At 40.9% G+C, this 26,098-nt stretch overlaps 2 protein-coding genes across 3 annotated transcripts; one reads left to right on the forward strand and one right to left on the reverse strand.

The window, feature by feature from the left end:
* Nucleotides 1-13,616: 13,616 nt before the first annotated feature.
* cldn1 (claudin 1) lies at nucleotides 13,617-17,568 on the reverse strand. Its single transcript, XM_054769043.1, has 4 exons — nucleotides 17,199-17,568; nucleotides 14,179-14,343; nucleotides 14,023-14,107; nucleotides 13,617-13,962 (listed from the first exon to the last, which is right to left on the reverse strand). The coding sequence occupies exons 1-4, from the start codon at nucleotides 17,419-17,421 to the stop codon at nucleotides 13,800-13,802; spliced, it is 636 nt and encodes a 211-aa protein (XP_054625018.1). The 5' UTR covers nucleotides 17,422-17,568; the 3' UTR covers nucleotides 13,617-13,799.
* Nucleotides 14,274-25,863, forward strand: zgc:153913 (carboxypeptidase N subunit 2). 2 transcript variants are annotated; one of them, XM_054769042.1, is made up of 3 exons: nucleotides 14,274-14,373; nucleotides 20,160-20,221; nucleotides 20,401-25,863. In XM_054769042.1, the coding sequence occupies exon 3, from the start codon at nucleotides 20,447-20,449 to the stop codon at nucleotides 21,878-21,880; it is 1,434 nt and encodes a 477-aa protein (XP_054625017.1). In that variant the 5' UTR covers nucleotides 14,274-14,373; nucleotides 20,160-20,221; nucleotides 20,401-20,446; the 3' UTR covers nucleotides 21,881-25,863. The 2 variants fall into 2 exon arrangements, with proteins under 2 accessions (XP_054625017.1, XP_054625016.1); XM_054769041.1 differs by having other exon boundaries at nucleotides 14,277-14,373; nucleotides 20,305-25,863.
* Nucleotides 25,864-26,098: the final 235 nt, after the last annotated feature.

The following is a 26,098-nucleotide window of genomic DNA, read 5'->3' on the forward strand; positions in this document are numbered from 1 at the left end:
TTCAAATCGAGGGGGGAAAACATTTCTGTTTTCTGGGGGGCCATGACATAAAATGACTGAGAACCACTGCCTCAGGGGCTCCGTAACAAGCTGAGGCACTAGCTGAAGCCATTTCGTCTGTCAGTTCTGCCAGCAATCGACACGGCTCACCGAGGAAAAAGCTGTTTATTTGTTACCTCAAAAAAGTAGGCACCGATGTATGTTTTGCATGTGGGTATCGACTTTGTGCCAAAGTACCGGTTCTTGTGGCAACGCTGGTATACACTATTGCGGAGCCTCTGAAACATGTTTAGAAACTGGAAAATTTGCATAATATTGTACCTTGAAAATAAATACTAACATAATGCTCGTCTTTGGTCCGTGCCCTATCCAAGTTGCATGCAAATCACTGAGCTAGCCGAACAAGGAGAGAAGTAAAACATCTACCGTGTATATATTTGACCTATGGATGATGATGATGATCCTCACCCAGGTCAGAGAGTTCACAAATAGTTCACAGTCTGCACACAGGAGATCAGGGTGGGTTAGAAAGATCACATTCCTCTCTCAGAACACACCAGGATGTAAGCCACAGTCCTGCACTTTTTAGCTCCACAGTCGTGCGGCCGGAAAGCACTGAGAAGGGGAATGAAGAGAGAAAAAAAGACAGAAAAAGTGAGATAAGGACCCCAAAGATGATCTGACGAAGGTGGATATGTGTGGCATCACCAATCGGTGTATCTGTGTGTGTAACTGTCCTCCCATTAAGGACAAACTATATGTGTGTTGGGCATCTCTTTTTCATCCCACACATCATTAGTCTTATATTTTGTCAACTGAAATATGAATACATGTGCAAATAAAAACACACACAAACGCTGGACTGCTGATAGAGAAGGCTGAGTTTGGATGCTTTTAGTTTAGTGTGTTCAAGTTCTCAACAACAGTTCATCTGGCCTAAGTGGACTTCATGTGACGTGTCCAAATCTCCACTCTTTGGGGAATTCTTAAACACAGCTGAGCTGAACTAGATGTCTGAGGTCATCACATCTGGAAGTGCACATCTCCCAAATTATGATTTGTGAAGTGCAGTGATAGTTGAGCGTCTTTTCCCAACAGTTCCTCCCTTCTGCTCGAGCAACACAACATGGTGGCTTCCAAAGGAGCCCTCAGTGGTGCCATTACGCACATCCTGGCTCAGTGATTGTTGTTGTTTTTTTAATGATACGATGTTACTTGAACGTTTGAAATTCCTTGCATGTTGGGTGTATTACATGCCTGAGGTGTTTCATCATTTGCCTTCTCCTTTCGACAGTTTAGTGCTACTTACTCTCCTTGGTTTTTTGGTTTTTTTAAGAAGGACCCCTAGTGGTTTGGGAGTGGAACTGGGAGACGGGTCACAGTGGAACATTTTCATAAAAAGTGGTAAAATATGTACAAAATTAAGCCCAAATGTTCAGGAAAAATATTTCTAAAATGCCAAACAAGCTCAGCTGCAACAGTAATTAACATAATAATTCATCGACAACTATTTTGGCATTCGATTAATTGCTTTTTTCAATTTAAAAATGTAAATATCCTCTGAATTCGGCTTCTCAAATATGAATGTTTTTTAATTTCCTTCATCATCCGTGAAAGCAGACCTATTATGTTTGTGTTTTAGGCAAAACAACATATTCTCGCACATCAGCTTTGCCTTTCCCCCTCACCTGCTTCTTTGTCTGCTTTTCTGGGGTCTTCCTGCTGTTGCGGTGGAGAGAGAGTGCTGGCCGGGGCCTTGTGTGCTCTCTGGTGGTTTGCTTTTTCTGTGGCTCAGGATCTGGGTCGTAGGTCTGGGCCCCCATGGGCCCCTGCCCATTTTTGCGCTTTTGGTGCCCTGCGCAGACCGTGCCGGTCTGGCGTGATGCCGTGGTGGGGCACGTCAGGGTCGGTGTGCGTGCGTGTGCTTTTATTTATTTACTCAGTTATTTAAAAATAATGAAATTATAAATAAATATAAATAAACATGTAAAATATTTTTATCAATAAATATATATTATTTTATAATATATATATTTTTATAATATATATTTATTTATATATAAATCAATAAATAAAATAGAAAAAAATCCATTTTCACTGACTCACATGCTCCAAGTTAATTAAAAACTTAATATTGGCCCGTCAACCCATGACTTTTTCAAGGACTAGTTGCAGCGGGAAAATACACCACATGTGGCTCACACGCCCCTGCGCTGCTCTCAACTGTCAGCTGACCATCATTCCAAGGAGGTAGTCGATCCACAATCTCTTTTTTTTTTTCAAAAACAAAAGAGGCTACCGTCGGCCACAAGCTTGCCAGAACAACATCAGCAAACTCAACTGTCCTCTGCGGCTGTCCTCCTCTCGCACCCCCACACACAGTCGGTACTCAGCCTGTCACGTTCACAGACAGTCGTAAATCGCAAAACTCTTGAACACTACACATACGTGCCAGGTCGCTGCAGCATCCTTGAGCATGTTAAAGGATTTGCTCCTATGAAAGCGACAGTGATAACTAAGCAGTATGTTCTCTCTTTTTTAATGCCTGTTTCATTACATTTTTGTGTTTATTTTTTTTATTGCTGTATTTCACGTCTTTTTATGTCCTGTCTGTGCGTTCTGTGAACTGTGTGAGTGACTTAAGTGTTAATGTTGGTATGAGCGTTAGCTTACGCTATAATTCAATTTACAGCTTGTAGTAACGGACCCCGTTCAGAACCCGATGACCGCCTGCCATGTGTTTACAGTCCCCTAGTGTCTTACCCAAATGAAATCTTTACAGATCAATGACGTCTTCATGTACTTACTGTCCTTGGAATGGGACCCACATGATCCTTTAAATTGAGTCAAATGGGACAACAGTGTGCACATGACAGCCGTGGACTGATGGCCATCTCATGACAACCCACTTATGCAACCATTTCCACTCTTCCAGTTGTCTTTTTTGAATTACTTTGGAGCCACTGTGTGTAATGCAAACCCAGTGTTAAATGCACTGTGTCCTGGCTGGTCCACCACAGTTATAAAGCATTAAAATAGTTCCAATGGAAGCTATGGAGACAATATTCCCCTAACTTGAGCTGTCCCTTCCACTTTGGTTTTCTTATTTCGGTGCATACGTAGTACAAGGGTAGTTAGATGGTCATAATGAGTTATTAAATCTTTTTTATGTGTTATTTCAAACGGAGGGTGCGTTAGGAACCAAGCTGTTTGTGTAAGAATTAACGTTTGATGTGAGTGATTATCACAGGTGTGGTCTCAAAGTCACAATTTTGATGACTTTGTCATCAAAGACTTGCAACTCGATTTGGACCTTGACATCACTGACTTGGGACTTGACACTGAAGCGTTGAGATTTCTAACTTTGTTTGGCAGTCCTTGAACGCACCGCAGTTTTGTGCTTCACGATGCAAAAGTCGACAGTCAATCCGGCCTCGAAGTGCGCGGCGAGGTGAACACAAGCTAGCACTTTCAGCGCCAAAGTCGCAAAATTGCTGAATTTAACAAGCCATCCCTGCAAATATGGTGCCTCATGTAGTTGATGCTTTACGCCAGGAGATGGCGGACATCTGGAAATTCAATCTGAGCAACATTTGTGGGCGTTTCTATGTAGAGTTGATAACTTTTTAGACTTTGAAGCCCCTTGTGCCTGCGCCAGCGAGTCGACTCGCCATGACAATCCACACGCAGCATACTTGAGCCGATGCTTGGCTAAACCGCGTTCGGGGTGGTGGGAGTGGGCGTGGTGGAAATAGCAGAAATAGCAGCGTACGCGGTACGATCCGCGGGAGACTCCTCGGCAAAAAATACACTGCTAATAGATAGATGTGACATGAGAATACAGTACATTAACCTAAATGAATGACAATATTCACAGGCATAGATAGATAGATAGATAGATAGATAGATAGATAGATAGATAGATAGATAGATAGATAGATAGATAGATAGATGTTGGTATCAGGTTTTTCCCTATAATGAAATCCTGCTGTATAAAGGCCAACGGGCTCCCATACTTGCCGTCATGGAGGCTTCCATCGGCGCCAATACATGGAAATACTTTGTCACATCCCGTGTTCTTCCTCGCAATCCGAACTGGGCTTCGATAGGTTGAAACGTCGGGCGTGGATGTGCGGGCGCAGTTAGCACCGGCCTGAGCTAACTCCTTAGCTTGTAGCGGTGCCGGTACGGTCACGTTGTCACTGTTGTCAGTCGACATTTTTACCCATCTTGAGGGTCACCGAATATGGAGATGCAATTCACAACGAGACAGGACTCAAGGTAGGCGGCACCAATCAGTTTACTCTCCACTTAACTCAACAACAAGCAACGATTCTTTAGCGATAGCTAATTGGCTACAACAACCTCATGACCCGGAAATTTCAACAAACTTGAAATGTCTAAAACAATATTGTCGGTCAACACAATGTGTTAATTCCATAACAGGAGATATGTGATATTATACATACTGCTATCGGTGTCAATTGATATTGCAATCGGAAATTGATTGTTGGACAATATTGGCATATCGGTTATCGCCAAACAAGCCAATATCGGACATCCCTACTCTTAAGCCGTTATTGGAAATACAGTAATTTTGAGATTGTGATTAACATGCTCCTACCATAATACCATTAAGTATATATTAACAGTGCTAGCTAGCAATTGTTAGCCTTACTTAAAATATGTGATATTATCCCATATATTCATAATTTTAACCCCCTGGTTCAACAATTTGTATGAGTAAAGAGTGCTTTATGTGCTTAGTGCACGGTGGGACTTTGCATAAGATTAGCATTAAGCTAGAGAAGTTGAGACATTAGCATTAGCAAACTTTAAGTGCTAGCTAGCAGTCGCTATATTACTTATTTCATACCAACCATAAAAGTATAAATGTTCTATACTGTTCATATCTTTGTGAGGGGGTAAACTTACAAAATCAGCAGGAGATTAAATACTTTTTTTCCGCTCTGTACACAGACGTCCCTCACTGCTTTTGAATTTCGCCACTTCACTCTCTCACGCCTTTTTAAAATATATTAATTAATAAATCATGCTGTTTTGTGGTTAAATATGGCCTATTATTAGTCCAGAAGTATCCATATTCAAGCAATTTGACATAAATCAGTCTTAAATTCAGAATTTTCAAGCATAACGATGGCTAAATGAATTAAAATACAAATATGAGGCAGGCAGAGGAAGCATTCAAATAGTGTTACACCGATGAGACAATAGCCACTAGTGATGAGTAAAATTCAGGCCGGTATCGGCGATACCGATCCTATACCGATACTTTGTACAAATACACCTAACGTGTCGGGTGAATTTTAAAAAGCAGCGTATTTCAAATCATTGCACAGCTCATAAAATAAAGAATATCATACATCAGAGTTATTCATTTATTTTAAACAACTGTATCTCATTTACGCAAGGTCTGAATCATTTTATTACTGTCTTCCCATTACCTCAAATGACTTAAGTATCGATATTTTGATTTGAGAATCGATTTATAAGCCTAAAGATCCAGTATTGGAAGTCTCGATATTTCGCTATTGAGCCGCACATCTCTAATAGCCACTGCAGGAAGTGACAGCCAACAGCAACAAGGAACTCTCCCAATGCTAACATGTGTTACATGTTGTCATGTCTTGTTTATGTCTTAATTTATGACTTTTATGTCTACTAAATTGGGTAGTGCGAGTGTAAAAGTGACTATAGGGGGGTTATTTCATATCTAGGGGGCTCTAATAATGTTAAAGCCTGTACATAAACGTGTATTCTATGCTCTAACTACGAAAATATTCCATTTATACATAACAAATCCTACTTCCCAAAAATCACTTATCAGGGTCAGTCCTGGAACAAATGAACCACAATAAACGAGGGATGACTGTACTTTTAATCTCAAGTATCCCCAGGTGTACTCGACAAACATGCTACCACTTTATAACAAACATTCTCTGCGACATCATTGGGCTTCCATGAGAAAAAGTACAAGATACGTACAACATCCTTTCTTTATTTATTAAAAAAAGGACTTTGCTCTGCTTTCGATAAAAATATGCAGTCCAATTCTGGTAAAACTGCTGCCATGGTAACACTAGTCTCGTCAGAGGTGCCCGTTCTTTGCAAGATGACTCTTAACTTTCTCGAGCAAACCAAACATCGCTAATTCCTTTCATCATTTTGACCTAAACTTGGCAAAATCAGCTCCGGAGATGACAATGTCGCAAGGCAAGGCCGCTTCGTGCGGGTTAGGGTTAAAGTTAAAACAGGCACGGTTTTAAAACACCAGGGCAGACTTGAATAAGCCATCCCCTCAGCCTTTCTGGATGAAACGCAACAGTGAGGCCAGTGAAGACAGCGTGTGCTTGGGTCATAAAATGATTTCTGGCAGTTTGTGTCCCATGATGAGAACCATGTGTTAGCCACGTGGAGGCTCCACTGTATGCGGTTCACACTTTTTCACTTACTATTCAAAATAGTTGTGCCTGAAGAGAAACATAAACATCCAACATGCATTATTGCTTTTGGATGCCATTAGTTTTTATTATCTTTGGCGATGACACTAATTTGTCACATGAATTGCTTGTTGTTGACTGTTTTCACTCTTGTACCATGGCGTATCTAAAAATTCACATACCCTCCAGTGAACGCTGGCTTTCATCAGTTTAATTACTCCCTTTGATGATGAATTGGATACTTTCGAGAGGAAGCACGGCTTTTTCCAGAAGATGCAACAAAGTAAACGTCAACAAATATAATACAGTGGGTGTGAAAAAGTGTCCTCCCCCTTCCTGATTTCTTATTTTTCTTGCATGTTTGTCACACTTCTGTGTTTCAGATCATCAAACAAATTTAAATATCAGTCAATGACAACACAACTCAACACAGAATGCAGTTTTATGGTTAAGGAAGAAGAAAAATCCAAGCCGACGTGGCCGTGTGTGAAAAAGCGATTGGCCCTCCTGAGATTAATTGAGATCTATCAGGGTTAGAAAGCCATTTCTAAACCTGCAGCATTTCCCTCATGCTGTTATTTTTGGAGTTTGTGTGTGTTTTTGTCATTTGCAGGATTTTTCATTTGCGACGTGTTTGTGTGTTTTTGGTTTTGGATCATTTATGTTTGGAGCGCTGGGCTATGCTGGCCACTGTACTATGGGATTAAAATCATTTCAATACAAAAAAAGGAGAAGATGTGAGTGAATAACGTTAATGACATGCGGATGACACTCAAGTGATGATGTGGATGGCCATCCTAAAAGCCATGCCGTTGTTTGCTCCCATTCCGTACAGCAGTGGAGAGTCTGGTTCCCATGGAGACGCTCATTTGGTTTGTTCTGCCGCACACAATCAGTCATTCAACAAACAACAACAGCAAGTGTGACGCATGCACGAAGGTGAAGGACTCAAAAGTGCCTCTATTTCTATTAGACGATTATCATAATACCTCGGAGAATCTTAACAGCAGGACCCTGCATCATTACAACTGTGTGCGTGACGGACCGCTATGCGTCAAAATATACTGTACAGTAGGAAAATGTAAAAATAGGCTGTTGATTTCTATTTCTGCTTATGTAAGTGCTGATAAATGCCTGGCAATGCCTCAGTGATCAGCTGGTGCACATTCACAGACGATGTTGTCCTGATGGCCTCATCGGGTTGTGACCTTCAGCGTTTACTGGGGCACTTTGCAGCTGAGTGTGAAGCTTCTGGGATGAGACTCAGCACCTCCAAATCCGAGGCCGTGGTTCTCAATCGGAAAAGGGTGGATTGCACACTCCGGGTGGGGAATGAGGTCCTGCCCCAGGTGGAGGAGTTCAAGTGTCTCGGGGTCTTCCTCACGAGTGAGGGAAGGTTGGGGCGTGAGGTCAACAGCGTCTGCAGTAATGCGGTCGCTGTACCAGACCGTCGTGGTGAAGAGATAGCTGAGCCGGAAGGCAAAGCTCTCAATTTACTGGTCCATCCATGTTCCCACCCTCACCTATGGTCATGAGCTTTGGGTCATGCCCAAAAGAACGAGATCGGCAGATACAAGCGGCTGAAATAAGTTGCCTCTGTAGGCTAGCTGGACTCACCCTAAGAGAGAGGGTGAGGAGCTTAGTCATCCGGGAGGGACTCAGAGTAGAGCTGCTGCTCCTTCACATCGAGAGGAGCCTGGTGAGGTGGCTCGGGCATCTAGTCCGGATGCCTGCCTGGTGAGGTGTTCCACTGCTTTTGTATTAGAGCGATTAATAGCTGAGCAGTGTGCGGACAAAATGTTTTCAATGCATAGTTTCTGGAATCTGCTCACCATCACGGCAGCCAAACCCACACAGGGCATAATATGGAAGCGGATGCCGATTGGCACTCCTGTTTTAACTCTAGACTGCTGGGTTCACTCAGCAGTGGCCCACTCGTGCTGCTACAGAGAGCTTCCAGCATTATCAGATTTATCTGCTGAATCATGCTTCAGAATTGAAGTCAAAGTCCACATTGTGAGAAAACTTGACCGGAACCGACCAAACTAATCATGGAAAGCTTACCTACCGCTTGCAGTTCATGCAAGGCTCAGTTTTAATGACAGAGGAAAAGTACATGTGCAGCGTCGGAGAAGTCATAAACAATAAGTTTGAAGGACCTAGTGGTTAGCATGTTGGCCACACAGTCAGGAGATGGGGAAGAACTGGGCTCGAATCTCCATTTGGGTATCTCTGTGTGGAGTTTTGTCTGGGTACTCCAAAAATACGTTAGGTTAATTGGAGACTCATTGCCCATAGGTGGCCGCACGGTGGTCTAGTGGTTAGCATGTTGGCCAACACAGTAACAGTCTGGAGATCGGGAAGACCTGGTTTCGATTCTCCCTTGGGCATTTCTGTGTGGAGTTTGCATGTTCTCCCCGTGCGTGCGTGGGTTTTCTCCGGGTACTCCGGTTTCCTCCCACATTCCAAAAACATGCATGTTAGGTTAATTGGCGACTCTAAATTGTCCATAGGTATGAATGTAAGAGTGAGGAAGAATAGGAAATGGATGGACTAAGTTTCAGTTGGCATCCCAGCACACTACTGCGGTGCGTTCACTGACTGCCGAACACAGCGGGACAAAACAACACCCAAAGCCAAATATTATCAGTGGAGCACAAGGACACAAAGATGTTAAATTCATGGGCTTTCTAACATTATGGGTTTAAAGATGACAAAAACAACAGGCCTAATGTCCACCATCAGTGTTGAAGATACTCTAATGAGAGTATTGATTTGTTCAAGTTGTGCAGAACAGTGAAAATGTCGATATTTACTGTGCACGGTTATTGTAGTGTTGTGCATTGCTTTGCGGTTTGGTTGTGTGATGAAGTGGTGTCTGATGATCCAAACTGCCAATAAAAGTGAAGCATGTGTTTGTTCGCTCAAGATGAGCGACGGTTACAGTTTGTGTTAACCCAATTGTATTCAGACGACCATATTTCCCTGCGACTAATTTGGAATTTACTAGGGTTGTCACAAGATCTCACAACATTAAAACGTGACAAGATTTCTCGCTCCGAAAAAAATGTCCCATGGGCATTAGGCCTTGGATGATAATAAATGAATTAATGAATGGCACAATTGATACAAATGAACTAGATCATTTTGCCGGCCTCAATATATTACCAGACGCATGCGTGTCTGTTTTCCTCGTCGCTTGCCTCCAATCAGGCAGGAAGAGTTGTCACTCCATGCATTGGTTTCAGCACCTTGGCACATTTGCTCCATAGAACAGCGGCATGAATGGAGTGAACCTTACAGTCTCTTAGCCTTAAGGCTTTATTATGTTACAGCGTAGTGACTACGTCAGCCCTCTTGAAGGCGTCTCCATCCTGTTATAGTTCTTTGGAGTAGGGTGAGCGTGTGACTTGCAGTTGTCTGCCAGAACGCTAGGCGGCAGTGTTTTCCTGAGAAGGAGCAGCCACCCCTCGTTGACTAGCCGTTTAGCTTCCTGTGAGTTGTGGTGTACAATAGCGACTGGAGATTGTTGTTGGAGCTGGAACTAATCGATGAGTCACTTTTAATGTGCATGTTGCCCTGAAACCGCTCATGTTTATATCATATTTATATAACTTCCCATATTTGCAGCGTTGTTTCTGTTTTTTTAATTTTACGAGGGGGATCTTCAGAGTCTCTAATTAATTAACTTGCGAAATGACGTCCAAAACAGCATCATTACATACAGCAAAATAAATAACTGATGACTTGGATATTCCAATTTCCTCTGTCATGATGTCTGCCGACAGTTGTGAGCGCAGCTTCTCAGCGTGTAGTGACGCAACTCCTCCGCTGACAGGATTAACAGATCAGGTTCATTTAACGTGAGAGATTATGCTTTCTTTGACCAAGGACCTGAGACGTTGCAACCCTTTCAGTCCGTTAGTTATTTAGGTTAGCCTGATGCTACGATGCCAGCTGAATCAGGGAGGCAACTGAATTAGCGACTCTACACAGACTGGGTCCTTAAATCGAAGGGTCAGGAGGCTTGTGAGAAGACGTTACGTAAATTCATTTGAGCATAAATGGATTAGGGATGCATTTAAGTAAAAAGTGAAGTGAAGTTCGGAAATTTCAAACAGTCTGTTGTGCATTCTGGATGAAAATTGAATTCATCCCCTGTTGCTCATCATTTTAACTGTGACATCCTGTTTCGTTCTTATAAAAGGACAAGCATATTGTGTGAATGTGCTTTTTGTCTTACAGCAACATAGTTTTTACACTTTTGAAGATTGTTTGCTGTGACCTTTTGCCTGAGGAATAACTGAACAGTCTATCTTTCTGACAAAGACATTTGTATTCAAGGGGTACTGTAAATAATTAGATTTAAATCAAAGCCACCTCCAACTGTTCCGTTTTGTGTGATAGAGACGTGTTTTATTCAAAAGTTTTTTATTTCCTAATATATTTTTTTTGCAAACAAACCATCAAAATATTTGATCTGCGGTTTAGTTTTGAGTTTGCTTCTGCTACCCATCTTTTTTTTTAATTATATGACTATAAAAACAAAACGCTGGAATCTGAAGATTAGAGTAGTAATAAATTAGATCAACAAAAATATATAATTACATGTGTGGGTAATCTTTTAGTTTAAGTTTAGTTTAGTCTAAGTTTCAAATCTTTTTGGTTTAAGTGAATTTAAATTTGACATCATTCACGCTGTATTTTCTATTGACTTAAATAAATTATCATAAAGTATATATATAATATATCAAATGTAGTTTTACATCATCCATCCATCTATTTTCTATGCCGCTTCCCCTCATTACATTACATTAGTACACCCTGGGCTGGTCGCCAGCCAATCGCAGGGCACAAATAGACGAACAACCATTCACACTCACATTCATACCTATGGACAATTTAGAGTCTCCAATTAACTTAACATGCATGTTTTGGAATGTGGGAGGAAACCGGAGTAACCCGAGAAAACCCACGCACGCACGGGGAGAACATTCGACTCAGATCTTCCCGATCTCCGGACTGTGACTGTCTGGCAAACCTGCTAACCACTAGTCCACCGTGCGGCTAGTTTTACGTCATTATAAATGTATTTATGTATACAGCATTTATACATATACTGTACATAAATAGAAATGTACGTGTATCTAATTTTGCGTCATGTCCTTGCTGCTTACCCCAATCAAGAGCGTCAGGTCAGAAAGCAATGATGCAAGATATGTCCTCTATTACCCTCTAGCGGCGGTTTTGTGTCATTACTTGCATAATATTTTCTACTTTAATGTGCGTTTTTAAAAGCTTGTCTTTTAATTCCGTAATTTATCATCTTTTTTCAATTAAAATACTTTGAAGTACTATGTGTTATTTAGAACAGTTTACAACAGTTATTATTATACTGTTAAATGGTGAAATATATCAACATTGCTTCGAATAGTAGTAGTGTTTATCATTTTATCATAGTTTATTTACTACTTTGCCCTTATAAAATGGTTTGTATACAAAATTATTATTTTTTTTTAATGCAATGTTGCATCTGATACAATAAAAGGTTAAAATAATTTAAGCGGCATCTTACCCAGATGGGGGCGCTCTCTCTCTCGCTCTCTGTCGTTGTAACTTTTTTGTTTTTGAACAGGAACTGTGCATGTGATCAGGCGTGCTTGGACAGGAGTGTGTGGACTGAGGTATGCCTGTCTTTCTGGTGTCCCTCCCATGCCTCCCTCTCCAATCCCCTTCTCTTGACTTTGTCTCCCCAGAGGAGACACGTGACTGGTGCATTTTGGACGATGGAAAAAGTCACAGCAATGTACCTTTTTTTTTTTTAGGAAGGTATGACAGTAAGTGAGAGAGCTGCCACTCGTTCATGCATGCACACACTTGCACACACTCTGTGCTTCCTTTTTAACACCACCTTCCTGTTTTGCCATGAGTCATTTCTTGAATTTAATAGTGTTTCTCACTGCGATACGTAGTTAGAGCGTAGAAAACCTGTTTATGGCTTTCTAAAAACGATTTTTACCATTATTAGAGCCCTGTAGACATGAAATCACACCCCCATAGCCACCTTTACACCTATATAATTATAAAATTATATAGGTGTAAAAATTATAAAATAGTTTGTTTACACCACATTGCTTAACTGTTATACACAGGCTACAGAATCATTGCAGGGACATAAGAGACTGCCGCCGCTTTAAACATAGCAGGCTACCGTGTGTATTTATTCTAAATTTAAGAAAGGCTTCAAACAGAGTGGGGGGAAAAGGACAATGTAAGAAGCCAAAAATGTACCACTTCCACACGGAACGGGAGGAGAACTTCTTTTCACTCTGTCATGTCGGACATGCCATGGCTGACTTCCATGAAGCATTAAGGTAATGTAATATAACGTCATGTCTCATCAATGTGACCAGAATACTACATACTACATATAACTTGTCTTTCAACATTGTTTGACTAATAATACTGTAGGCCATAGGCAACCGAGAAACAGCGGCTATGAATTAATTCATTAATAAAAAAAAAATAGACAACTGCAGGTGATAAAGTGTATTATTATTATTCATTATTAGTCTCAACATTTCAGCTTTTCCTCATTACGTTGCACCTTTTTGCTCTTTTTTTCCTATTGTTACTGTTTTAAAAAAATAATAATTTCTACGATGTGGCGTGGGCCGCACTTTGGACACCACTGATTTATGGCAAAAACAAAAAAACGCTAATAAACACTAACAACACTAATAAAAAAAAAAATCTGTGTCCATCTTATGGTATTATTTTGGTGTTTTTCAACTAAATATTCTGTGAATATAAAATCCATCCATCCATTTTCTATACCGCTTCTTCCTCTTTAGGGTCGCAGGGGCATGCTGGAGCCTATCCCAGCTGACTTCGGGCTACAGGCGGGGTACACCCTGGACTGGTCGCCAGCCAATGGCAGGGCACATATAGACAAACAACTATTCACACTCACATTCATACCTATGGACAATTTAGAGTCGCCAATTAAGCTAACGTGCATGTTTTTGGAATGTGGGAGGAAGCCGGAATACCCGGAGAAATGAATATAAAATGCAAATTGCAATTCATTTCTCGTTAAAATCATCTGGATTGTATTTGTTGCGTTAAAGTTAGAGACAAATCATGATGCAGGAGTAAAATATTGACTAGCTTTACTGATTCGAATGCACATTTGAAGTCAGACAGTCGTATATGACACGCAAGAATAGTGCATGCTCTTAATGTTAGGGCTCTCCTATAAAAAAAAAACAACAATTGGTGCCCACAAATAAAAAGAAATGAAGATAAACGCAACATACAGCGGCCGATTTCATCAGCCTACACATAGTCTTTGCCGGCGTTGCTTGCAGCGTTGGATCGTGGGTAGCGTGGCGCTTTCCCTGAATCCTTCTTGGAGCAGTTGCAGCACAGGAAGGCTCCCCCGATGATGATGAGGAAGGCAGCTCCCCATCCGACAAAGAGAGCGCTTCCGAATTCGTACCTGCCGGAGTCACACATTTAGCAGAGAGTGCGCACACATTATGAATCACAGTCACCCCACCTGGAGTTAGTCGGAGTGAAGGGGTTGTAAAAATCCTGCGCTATCCTGTTGGCGTACCAAGACGTTCCCACCAGAGCCAGGAGGCCTGGAAAGTAACAATCCAGAGGTCAAACAAGACACAGCGTGTGATTGGACAACGTCTTTAAAGGTTATCACCAGCTATGATCAAGATGATCCCGCCTGTTAAAGCCACTTTATCCTTCTGCTCGGGTTGATCTGTCAAACAGGTGGTGCACTTCATGCCCACGACAGCCACCAAGATGGCAATCAAGCAGAGCAAGATGGCCGCCAGCATCAGTCCACGCGTGCCCACAACAATAGCTGGAGAGACAAACACACAAACACATGAAGGTATTATCGCGTTGTCTTTTTACATTTCTGAAGCTTCAGCATCACAGGTAGTTTGGCACTCGCGCTCATTCATGTTCAATTCAATGACCGTATTGACCCAAATATAAGACGTCTTGAGGTACATGCAACCCAACAACCAGAAGCAGGAGCAGACAGACAGCATTTCCCATGCATTTCTTTATGCTCTTTGCTGTAATTTGAACGCTTTTCTCAGGCCCCTGTAGCGATCACAACTGAGTGCATTACGGATGCACAATGGCGTGCGGCAGTGGTGCTCTTTAAAAGTATGTTTTAGAAGCTTTTCTTGACATTTGAGCTGGGGAAAAATACTAGAATACAAAAATAATCAACGTATTCAACTCCATCCATCCATTTTCTATGCCGCTTTTCCTCACTAGGGTCGCGGGGGTGTGCTGGAGCCTATCCCAGCCGACTTACACCCTGGACTGGTCGCCAGCCAATGGCAGGGCACATATAGACAAACAACCATTCACACTCACATTCATACCTATGGACAATTTAGCGTCGCTAATTAACGTAGTTTTTGGAATGTGGGAGGAAGCCGGAGCACCCGATGGGAACCCACGCATGCCCGGGGAGAACATGCGAACTCCACACAGGGATGCCCAAGTGGAGATTCAAACCCAGATCTTCCCGATCTCCTGACTGTGTGGCCAACATGCTAACCACTAGGCCACCATGCGTATTCAACTCAGCAGGCAGCATTTTGTTTCGCAATAGTTGACTTTTGTCAAGGAATAAGCCCCTAAAACTGCCCAATCATGTCTAGGGATGCGTACCAAAACTCAGTGCCTCATTTCGGTGCTAAATGAATGCAGACTCAGCCGCCTGCAATACGTGCTTGAAGGCGAAACTGTGCAAGTAAGTAGTGTTGCATCCTGACAGAGGCGCATAGAGTCTGATGCTCCTCTCAAACTTTATTGCCAAACTTAACACTCCAACAGCAGCGCTCTCTTCCAACATTTTGCCACAGGGCTGTTCACAACAGCAACACAACACTTTCTGTTACAGTTATCATTTTATTTATATTATTGAATTATTTAAATTACTATTCTGATCTGTTTTTGGACAAAATCTGTAAAAATCTGTATGTTCTCCTGTTTCGAAGTGGCATTTTGGCCAGCATTGAAGCATTGGAACTATTTGTAAAGCACCAATTTGGCACTGATATCGGATAGTATGTGAACGATACTCAACCCTTCGACAGAGTATTATGGCCACATCGGGAAAAAAAAAGTCTAAGATTTCAAGAATAAGGTCATAAATTTATGAGAATAAAGTGGTAAATTTACGAGGAAAAATGTTGTAATATCACCAGAATAAAGTTGTCATTTTACGAGAATAAAGTGGTGATATTACTGCCATTTTGTGAAAATAGAACGCAGCTCTTCAGGAGGGAAGGAAACTTTCCTTGTGCTTCAGGCAAGCTTTTACGTAGCAGCAAAACAGAGCATTGAGCACAAATGGATTAGCATGTACTGTACCTTCTAACTTCTGCCTACCTTACCTCACCCCCTCCCCATGCCCAAGGCCAAAGGTCACATAAATCTCCCCTTTTCATTGCTGTCGCAATGCCTGTTACGACTGAGTACTGAAATAATCTGAGATTTTTTTCTCATAAATAATGTGAATTTATGAGAAAAAACTCTTAATATTATGAGAATAAAGTCGTAAATTTACGAGAATAAAGTCGTTAATATACGAGAAAAAACTTTATCTTACAGGCATTGCCTGAGACAGCTATGAAAAGGGGGGACTTATTTATTCTCACATATTTATGACTTTTTTCTTGTAAATTTATGACTTTATTTCTGTAATATTACGACTTTTTTCTCCAAAATTTACGACTTCTTTCCGCTTCCGTAATTTTTTCTTTCAATGTGGCCCTAATGCGCCGTCGTACAACCCTAATCATGTCCTTACATTTTTTTTTCTGTCCAAACTAAAGGACCGAACAAGTGTGACCAAAGCCTTGGCAAACAACAGAGGAGGAATTATGGTGCTAATTTTAGGATAACGGTGATCAAGAGTGGACAGCAGAGTCATCAAACTTGCGCAGCTAAGAAATAGAACTAATATAAAATGACCGATTTTTAAACTGATATTGAAAACATCATTTAAACAGATTCATTTTATCTTCCAAAATATTCTTCCAAATCACATGTTGAAAAAGAGGGGTCGTCTTATATTTGATATGTTTCTAACCAGCCAACTCGTACTAACTTATGAGGACATAAGCGCTTTGTCGTACAAATACTTACATATTCTACTTCCTATAAGGCATGGAAATAACATTTTTTCGGTAAACAACATTTTGTGTTTGCTGAATGGGCATCTTCTCGCTGTAAACGACACAAGAAAGCAAATAAACAAATAAACATGAACCTAACTTAAAATTGGTTCAGGGTATGAATCATTTGTGGCAGGACTGTGCATGTTGAAAATGACAATAGCAAAGGTCCCATATATGGTGTGTGTGACATCATAGGGAGGTGCTTCCAGCTCCTATCCCCCTTTATTGCCTGTGCTCCTTCTCCCACATCTCAGGCTGTTTGATGATGCATCTGTTGGTATTTGGCAGGCATGTCCCTGCGTGCATGGAAAGACTGCACTTTTTATGCCCGAAGGGAGCTTTGAATGAGCAAACTTGTACAAACCAAATTGACCTGAATACGTTACCAATAAATACTGTTTATACTGTTTTTTACACATTTGTAGCATAATGGTGATGCTTTGTTGGAGATCATGTGAATGGATCATTAAACATAAAGCAATCCATGATAGAAAAACACAAGGGATGTTACCTGGTAGTTGGAGAAGTGAATCGTACACTTTACACTGAACCTGGCCTGTGCTCTGTGATGCACACGACTTCCACAGGCCTTCATAAAGTGCCTGAGCTGTTATGATATTGTCTCCTGCATAAGACGAAGCTTTCCACTCCACCATGACTGTGGAGGCGATGGAGCCAATGAAGCCCAGGAAGGCCAGCGAGAAGCCAAGAAGTTGTATTCCAGCATTGGCCATGGTTAAAAATCCACAACAAAAAACGTAGGAAACAATAAGAGCAGTAAAGAAATAAAATCCAGATATGTTTGTTTTTTTTAATCCGCGAAAATGTTTAGAAAGAGCTGATATTTAGCTGCGCTGATTCCCTCTCTTCCTCTCACAATTTTTTTCCCCGGTTGTGCATCCTTAGGGAGTGACCTGAGAGAAAGGGAGGCTCTGCCACCTTTACCACAGGTTAGTGTCGTTTGGACGCCCTCTAGTGGATGTACGGGAATCTGCAGAAATTCAAGCGAAATGTCCAGAGCGGCCCTACTCAATGAGGCGCCCAAGGCTACATTTTATCAGTAGCAGGCAATGTATTTGCCACTTGGGCCTTCAAAGGGCAACCAGATTTTTTCTCGGCAGAAACTGTCAGGGCCAGTATTGTTAAAGAAATGGTAATCAAAAACATAAGCCTTTGTTGTAATTTACTCTGACTGAGATTTGGACCCTGGTCCCCATGCCAAGTACCACTGTGCTTACAAAATGAAATGGCATTACTGATAAAGAAAAACACCAGTGACATGTGCCAGCACTCCTGATTCTGAAGGCCCTTGCCAGATTACATATGCAACACATAGAAGCTGAAATCTGATTTAACAAAAATTAACTACTGGAAGCACCGCAGCTAAGAGACACACTACAAAATGAAGATAAAACACTATTGGGAATAAATGAATACAATTTCATGGAACAAATACGAGAATCTATATTGTAAATGTAGGTCAGTGCTCCTCATAGTATTTAGGCCAGCAGAGAAGGCTTTGATGGCCCTTACTTCACACCACTGGCACCCCCCTCTTTCTGCAGTTCGCATGCGCTTACAAAAGAAATTGTATGGCATTGTTTTTATCGTTGTCCTCAATTTGTAAGATTACATTTCACTCAGTTTGCATGGTTAACAAATCTGAACTACAAAATCTGAACATAAATACCCAGAGTAAAAATCCTGTCAATAAATGAAAAAAAGTAATAAATTATAAATCCAACAGTCAAACTCAAACAATTTAAATGAACACATAATTGCATATATTAACACGATATACAGTATAAACTACATTTACACTATGCAATAACTGTATGCAAAAACCAAATAAAATAAGTAACTACAAAAGTATAAAGTACCTGTAATATAAAACTAAATGCAAAACTATATACAAAAATGATGGCTGCAAATTGTTATCATTTGTAGTCATATTAATGGGGCATTGCTTTGAATCCACCACACATTGATTGGGGGTCCCGCAGGACCCAAAGATGGCAAAAAATGCCACTTTTGCGACGGGTCAGTTTTCGGCCATTTTTTCAGGCCATTTGTCACAAAATCACATTTTTTGAAGTTGCTGAAATGACACTTTTATGGGCCAGGAGGTGGGGGAAACCTACCACACATTCATGGGGGGTCCAGGCAGGACTCAAAAATGGAAAAAAACGCCACTTTTCCGATTGGTCAGTTTTCGGCCGTTTTTTTCAGGTCACGGCTGTCGTGATATCACATTTTTTGAAGTTGATGAAATTACACTTGTCTGGGCCGGAAGGTGGGGAAAACCTACCACAGATTCATTGGGGGTCCCAGCAGGACCCAAAGATGGCAAAAACGGCACTTTTCCAATAGGTCAATTTTTTGCCATTTTTTAGGCTGTCACGAAATTGCGTTTTTTCAAGTTGCTGAAATTACATTTTTCTTGGGCTGGGAGGTGGGGGAAACCTAGCACACATTCATGGGGGGTCCTGGTAGGTCCCAAAGATACCAAAGAATGCCACTTTTCCGGACAGGTCACTTTTTGGCCGTTTTTACAGGTCTGCGGCTAATGTGAGCTAAATAAATAAATAGCTTTAACATAATTATATTGAAGGTGAATTTTTTTTTGCATTTTTTTCAAATATTATTAGAGCCCTCTAGACATGAAATAACGGCCTTATAGTCACCTTTACACTCCTATTATTTTTTGTTTACACCACATTGCGCAGGCTTCGTGAATGCTGTAGGGAGACAAGAGACGGCCGCCGCTAGCAAAGCGAGCTAACTAGTTAGCCTCTCCAATTTACTTATTTTAAACTGAAGAAAGTGTTTCAAACAGGGTGGGGAAGAAGTACAAAGTAAGAAGCCAAAAATGTACCACTTCCCCACGGAACGAGAGGAGGACCTTTTTTTCATTCGATCATGTTCAGACATGCCATGGCTGACTACATGCAGTGTGAAGGTAATGTCATGTCATGTCATGTCTCATCACTGTTTTGTGTTATTACTGACGCCTGCTAACCAGAATACTACATCTAACTTGTCTTTCAATATTTTTTTTTTACTAATAATAGACCATAATCAACCACAAAACAGTGATCATTTATTAATGCCATTTATGCCAATGCAAACTAAGGGATTAATACATGCTATTGTTTTAGCTCCGCTCATATTTTGGCTGGTGAGTGCATGAAAAACTCAGATTCATGTGTGTATGTCAAAATACTTCCTTGTGATATTTATAATAAGCCCAATTATCAGATATTAGTCACAGCAGTAGTTACCTAGTGGTGTTTGTTATTGTAGACAGGAACAACTAGATGTATTTCTATTGTATGTCACCCAAGCAAATGAAACCAATGCATGCGCCAACGTATCAAAGACAAGAACAAGCGGTGATATCAAGAGGATCTTGGCCACTGACCAAAGGTTTTGTCTTGCCTAATTCAGGCTCGTTGTGCTGTTTGCCTTTCAGTCAGCTGGCTGCTAAACCCAGAGGGTATTCCGCTTCTATGCTCCAGGATAACTGCGTCAAAGGTGAGTTGAACCATATTTATTTCAAACACAGAGCACATTTTTAACGATATGTAAAGACACAACCTTCTCTTATGTTTTGACAGCAAAAAAATGGGCAAAGGATTGCACCCAATTGTGTTTGTGCTGCTGCTTCTGTGTTACTACGGTGACACGCTGTCCCACATCAACTGTCCATACAGATGCCAGTGTTTCACACCAGTCCAAGTGCTTTGCGCTGACGAACGCATGACATCTGCGCCCAGAAACATATCCCGAGAGGTGAAGGAAGTCATCATCATGACATCGGCCATGCAGTACCTGTTCCCCAACTCCTTAGAGGGCATTCCCCAACTGGACAAGCTTATCTTCTTCAACAATGCACTGCGAAGTATTCATTCTCAGGCTTTTCAGAACTTAACGGAGCTGAGTGAGCTGGAGATCAGCGGGAACCCTTGGCTGGAACATTTGTTTCTGGGGACCTTTTCGACACAGGCAAACCTGACAAAGCTGCAACTGAATTACAACAGGTTCCACACCGTGCTTCCTGGTATGTTTAACTCCCTTAAACGTTTAGAGACTCTACAGATGAAGGGCAACGTCCTATCAGAGCTGCCCGCATCTTTGTTTCTCCACCTTCAAAATCTGCATACGCTGGATTTGTCTCTTAATAAAATGCAACAGGTGGAAAGAGAGACTTTCTCTGGTTTGCTTCGGCTGGAGATTCTGAAAATGAACAACAACCTCATTAGCAATATTTCATCAGACACCTTTCATCATGTTGGTCAGCTAACGGAGCTTCACTTAGAGGGGAATAAGATATCAGAACTTGCTGATGAGACCTTCTCCTTGTTGCCCAAACTGAAGGTGCTGAACCTCAGGGGAAACTGCCTCACAATTTTCAGCGATAAAGTGTTTGGAAGTGAGGGGACCAATTTAACACAGCTGGACTTGAGGGTTAACAGGCTGACAGAACTGTCCTCTTTAAGCACTCTGACATCACTTACTGACCTTCTCTTGTCATCCAATCAGCTTTCGAGCCTTCCTGAGGACATTTTTAGAAACATCACCACCCTAGAGAATTTGGACCTTTCTGAAAATCAGCTCATCTCATTACCAGAAAAGATCTTCACTGATCTCAAAAGCATCAAAATGATCTACCTCCATAAAAACCAGCTGAGCAGGTTGGATGCCAAACTATTCCTGGACCAGCAGTTCATTCAGCAGCTCTACCTGTCTGACAACCAGCTGCAAAATCTACCTCTGGGCCTCCTGGACCAGTTCACCCTCCCGCACATGCTGCGACTACACGGCAACCCTTGGAAGTGCGACTGCCACATGTGGTATTTGCATGATTTAGTGCTGAATAACAGCCAGGACATTGAGATGCTGGACAGGATGCTCTGTGAGAGTCCTGACTTCCTGAGGAGTCGACCAGTAGCATCCATTGACAGGGATGAGCTGCGGTGTCATTTGTCCAAAGCTGCGGAGTTGGACGTCAGCAGCTGCAGCCTTCACAAGTCCACAGACTCACTGGTCATCAAGTGCAAGGTGGAGAAATGTTCCCCACTGACAGTCAAAGTGCAGTTTCTGGAGCATAACGGTAGCATTACGGAGAATATTTGGAGCAACCACGATTCTCAATGCAGCAATGCGACAGCGACTGAGGCTCCCATGCCGTAGATTTTTGGTGATTTCATCACATTTTGTGTTTTAGACAGGCCAGTTGTACAATGTGTCAATTCTGCAAACAAACTGTGAGGGGTGGATGAACCTTTTTCATTCCAAGATTCAAAGTTCAGTCTGCGTCTTGTTGCTGTCATCACCAAAACGGATATGTTAATCATCCACTGTGGCGTTTTTTTCAGTGTCCGCTAGATGCTCTCTTACATGCACTGAATATCCAGTAATAGAAACCTGCACAAAAGGGTAAGCAGAGGACATTTGAAAATCAACAATAAACAACAATAAAAGAAACATCTCTGATCATTTAAAAATGATCAAAGTCAAGAAATTGGCTGCTTGGATTAGTAATTTGCTAATAAGGTCTTCCACTGACTGGGTAGAAGCTTGAGAAAAAAAAGAAACGAAGAAAAATATAAGACCAACCCTGCTTTTCTGGCAAAATTTATCTTTTTGAATCAAAATTTCAATATCTGCTAAATCCTTTCATTAATTTTCTACAACACTTATCCTCACTAGGGTCCCTTTGGTATTCTGGAGCCTATCCCAGCTGACTTAGGGCGAGAGGTAGGGTGCACCCTGGACTGGTCGCCAGCCAATCGCAAGGACACATATAGACGAACATTCATATTAATACCTATGGACAAGTTAGAGTCTCCAATTAACCTAACATGTATATTTTTGGAATGTGGGAAACTGGAAGTACAAACAGTACAAAGATAAAATACAAACCCACATCTCCGGATGCAAACCACGAGGCCACCGTGCGGCCAATATCAGCCAAATCAACATCATAACTCCTCCTCTGTTGTTTGCGAAGGCTGGATTCACACTTGTTTGGCACTCTGGTCTAAACCAAAAATTGTTGAGGGACCAAAAAAAAGGCCCCAGATGCATGTGCAAGTAACGACATGATTACATGCAGCTTCTGTGACTTAGTATGTGACAAAACTTAAATATTCCAAAACAAAATGCTGTCTGCTGGGTTGAATACATTGGTTGCCAACCCAGCACCTATTTTTACCGTCTCAGATTTCACAAAAAGCTTTGAAAATATACTTTTATACAGTGCCCTCATTTGTGAGGCGCAAGATGGACTAAACACATGGGCCAGTTTTAAAATGCATGAAATAATTACAGATATATAAAAGAAATTGCATCTCATTCTGCTCTCTCGCTCTGTGTGTGACAGATGACAGATGTTTTTCTAGAGGGAAAATGTCATCTTTTATTTGGGTTGACGCAGCAATTCAATCCTTTTACTTGACCTTGACTTCCGTTTTTAAAACACTGTTACAAGGCAGACCTAGGACACGCTGGCGGGATTATGTCTCACAGCTGGCCTGGGAACGCTTTAGTGTCCTCCCGCTGGTGCTGGAGGAGGTGGCCGGGGACCGGGAAGTCTGGGCTTCCCTACTGAGACTGTTGCCCCCACAACCCAGACCGGGATAAGCGGAAGAAAATGAATGGATGGATGGATGCTACAATTAAGTTACTAGACCTATTTTCAAATTTGCCTCTGAATTTTAAATAGTCGTCCTTGCCACTTTGCAGTTCGAATTTTGCTGCTTCACTAGAACATGTTTTTTTCACAAATAATACTTATAATAAATCAATCATGCTGTTTTGTGGTTGAATACGGCTATTATTAATAAAAAGTATTTTACGTGTTTTTATAATTGTACGTATTTGAGCCTAAATTGAGCATTTTCAAGCATAAAAATGGCTAAATGAACAAAAACACAAATATAAGGCATTCAGAAGACACATCGAAAGACGCTATGAATCATATTTCGTATTCTACACTGGCCACTAGGTGTCAGTTATGTTACTGACGCACAGACACCAGACTTGATCAAAAGGCTTATATTGCAGGTTTGAAATATCTGACAACAGGCATAATAATCACAATGAAAATTCCCAATAAAAACAAAGGTTACTGCTGTGGCCATAACCCACATCAAGCTAGAAGTCCACTCTAAACCCCTGACGTCATTTCCTGTCAGCTCCCCTACGGAACACATTTATAGCAACACACATGAGCACGAGTCTTATTTATGTCTTAAATGGCTTATTTACTCTTATTATGTCTACTATCTTGGGTACCAGGAGTGTAAAGGTGACTATAGGGGTGTTATTTCATGTCTAGAGGGCTCTAATAATATTAAAAACCGTATTTACAAGGTAGGGAGGTTTTCTATGCTCCAAAAATATTTCATTTATAAATGAAAAATTACTGTATAGTTATGATAAGTAGCCCATAATTTAATTGAGTGTGGATTTTTTGTAAGTCTCCCTTTATACCTAAGTGGACAGTATAGCAATATGAGTCCATTATATTATCAAATTTAGCGTTGTTTTTTTTTCTAGGGGTGCACTGTCCCACACTTTGAATACCATGTAACAGATCACCGTTATCACTTCAGAGCCTGTTCTGACAAGAATTTAGTCGGATTTCATCCAAAAGGTACTGCATAAAATTATAAAAACTATAACATTAATTGATTTGATCTCATGACAAAACATTGTTTTGTGGGAAAATCATGTTTTTCACATCAAAATACAACTTTTTTGCCTCTATATTTTTTGCATATTTGTTGGGTGCGTCGTGGCACACACCGCTATTAGCTTGAAGGGCGTTTTTGAGAGGATTGAGCTCTTAAATTGAGCACAATTAAACTATTACTACTAGTATTATTAAATGCAGAATTGGCAAATGTATTTGGTAAAACAGCAAATGCATTGATTACAACGCTTACAACGTCTGTGTAAATGCCTTTTTACAATTTTAACCCCACAAAAAGTCATCTCAGGAACCCTGTAATGTCTACTTTGGGAGGGGAAGAAGGGTTATATTGAGGCGTCTTTAAAAAGACGACCCCACTGACTGACCACTGATCATCCCATGAGTCTCCTGGGATCAGCCCAGCGCTGCTGAATGCCAAGAGGGGTATAAAGGCGAGAGATGTAGCGGGGAGGAGACAAGCCTGGACACAACAAGGCACACAGATGGCTACACCTTCTATACAGCCTGCTAACCCGCGGTTAATAAGGGTCAAAGGTCAGGGGGTTGATTGGTTCCTCCGGCCAGCTGAATGACATCGCAATTCACATGACAAAAAGTGGTGGCTGTCTTACTTCCAAAGTTTGAAGGCGTGACCTCGAGAGGAGATAATCCTCACTTGACCAGAGTGGTGGAACTGAAAAACATTCAAAATACAACTTTTTCAGCATACTTCTATATCTTATATTTACTTAAATTATAATTATTATCACTTTAAATAGCGCGTTAACGGCGGTAACTCATTTATTTCATTAATTATGTTACATTTTTTAGCATAATTAACGCACACGCCTTTTGGCAAGCCACATCTAACTGTTATGAGGACAGAAGGCAGAACAGTTTAGTTCCCCACACGGTCTAACGCTCTTTTACAACTGTAATCTAACCTGAACACATCAAAAGCGGTGCAATTCCAACAACAAGAACGTATTTCCAACTCACAAACGCGTCTTTTGTCCCTTGGTCGTCGGAACAACACTTCCTCATTGTCGCCACACGACCGCGAGATGCATTCAGGGACACTCCAAACATCACAAGAACGTCCTTATTATGCGTCCAAATAAACAGAAAAACAAAGAAAAATAATAAGTGGATATTTTTATGATTAATTTTGTAACTCTAAATGCGGAAGTACAATATGCTGCATTTAAGTACGCTCGGACATCCCATAAAATACACTCAATGTAATGTTAAATTACGTGGGGAGTATGAACGCAACTCATAATAACACGGTTAAAGTGTGATTCATATGTTCTGCTACTATTAAAGAAACTAGTGTTAGGTATATACAGTACATATTTTAAGACGTGTGGTATCTTTTAGCTTGATTTAAATTTTCAGTTCATTTGGAGCTGTTAATACATATATATATATATTACATTTATCTTTCTTTCAATAAAATACAGTAAACATGGAAATATTTCAGACATCATTTCAAATGTTGATTAATCATGATTAATTTGTTTGAAATCCATGATTAATCTGATAATAAAAAAATTAACTGCACTACTTTATATAGAATATATATGTTTTATTCAAAACTAGAATTTGTTTTCATATTTGCATGAACAGTTAAGGTCAAAATTCTTTATTTGATGAATGATATCTTTATAGCTGAAAATGACACTGGAATGTGTTAAAAGACTGTAAATTGT

This window comes from Dunckerocampus dactyliophorus, chromosome 2 (assembly GCF_027744805.1).
Source record: "Dunckerocampus dactyliophorus isolate RoL2022-P2 chromosome 2, RoL_Ddac_1.1, whole genome shotgun sequence".
Taxonomy (NCBI): domain Eukaryota; kingdom Metazoa; phylum Chordata; class Actinopteri; order Syngnathiformes; family Syngnathidae; genus Dunckerocampus; species Dunckerocampus dactyliophorus.

What these genes read in the sequence shown, in the direction of transcription:
- cldn1 (XM_054769043.1), bottom strand. Translation starts at nt 17,421, where the DNA reads ATGGCCAATGCTGGAATACAACTTCTTGGCTTCTCGCTGGCCTTCCTG. An exon ending in TTCACTTCTCCAACTACCAG is followed by an intron (nt 14,344 to 17,198) that starts GTAACATCCCTT and finishes TTGTCTCTCCAG; the next exon opens with CTATTGTTGTGGGCACGCGT. An exon ending in TTCACTCCGACTAACTCCAG is followed by an intron (nt 13,963 to 14,022) that starts GTGGGGTGACTG and finishes TGACTCCGGCAG; the next exon opens with GTACGAATTCGGAAGCGCTC.
- zgc:153913 (XM_054769041.1), top strand. Translation starts at nt 20,312, where the DNA reads ATGGGCAAAGGATTGCACCCAATTGTGTTTGTGCTGCTGCTTCTGTGT.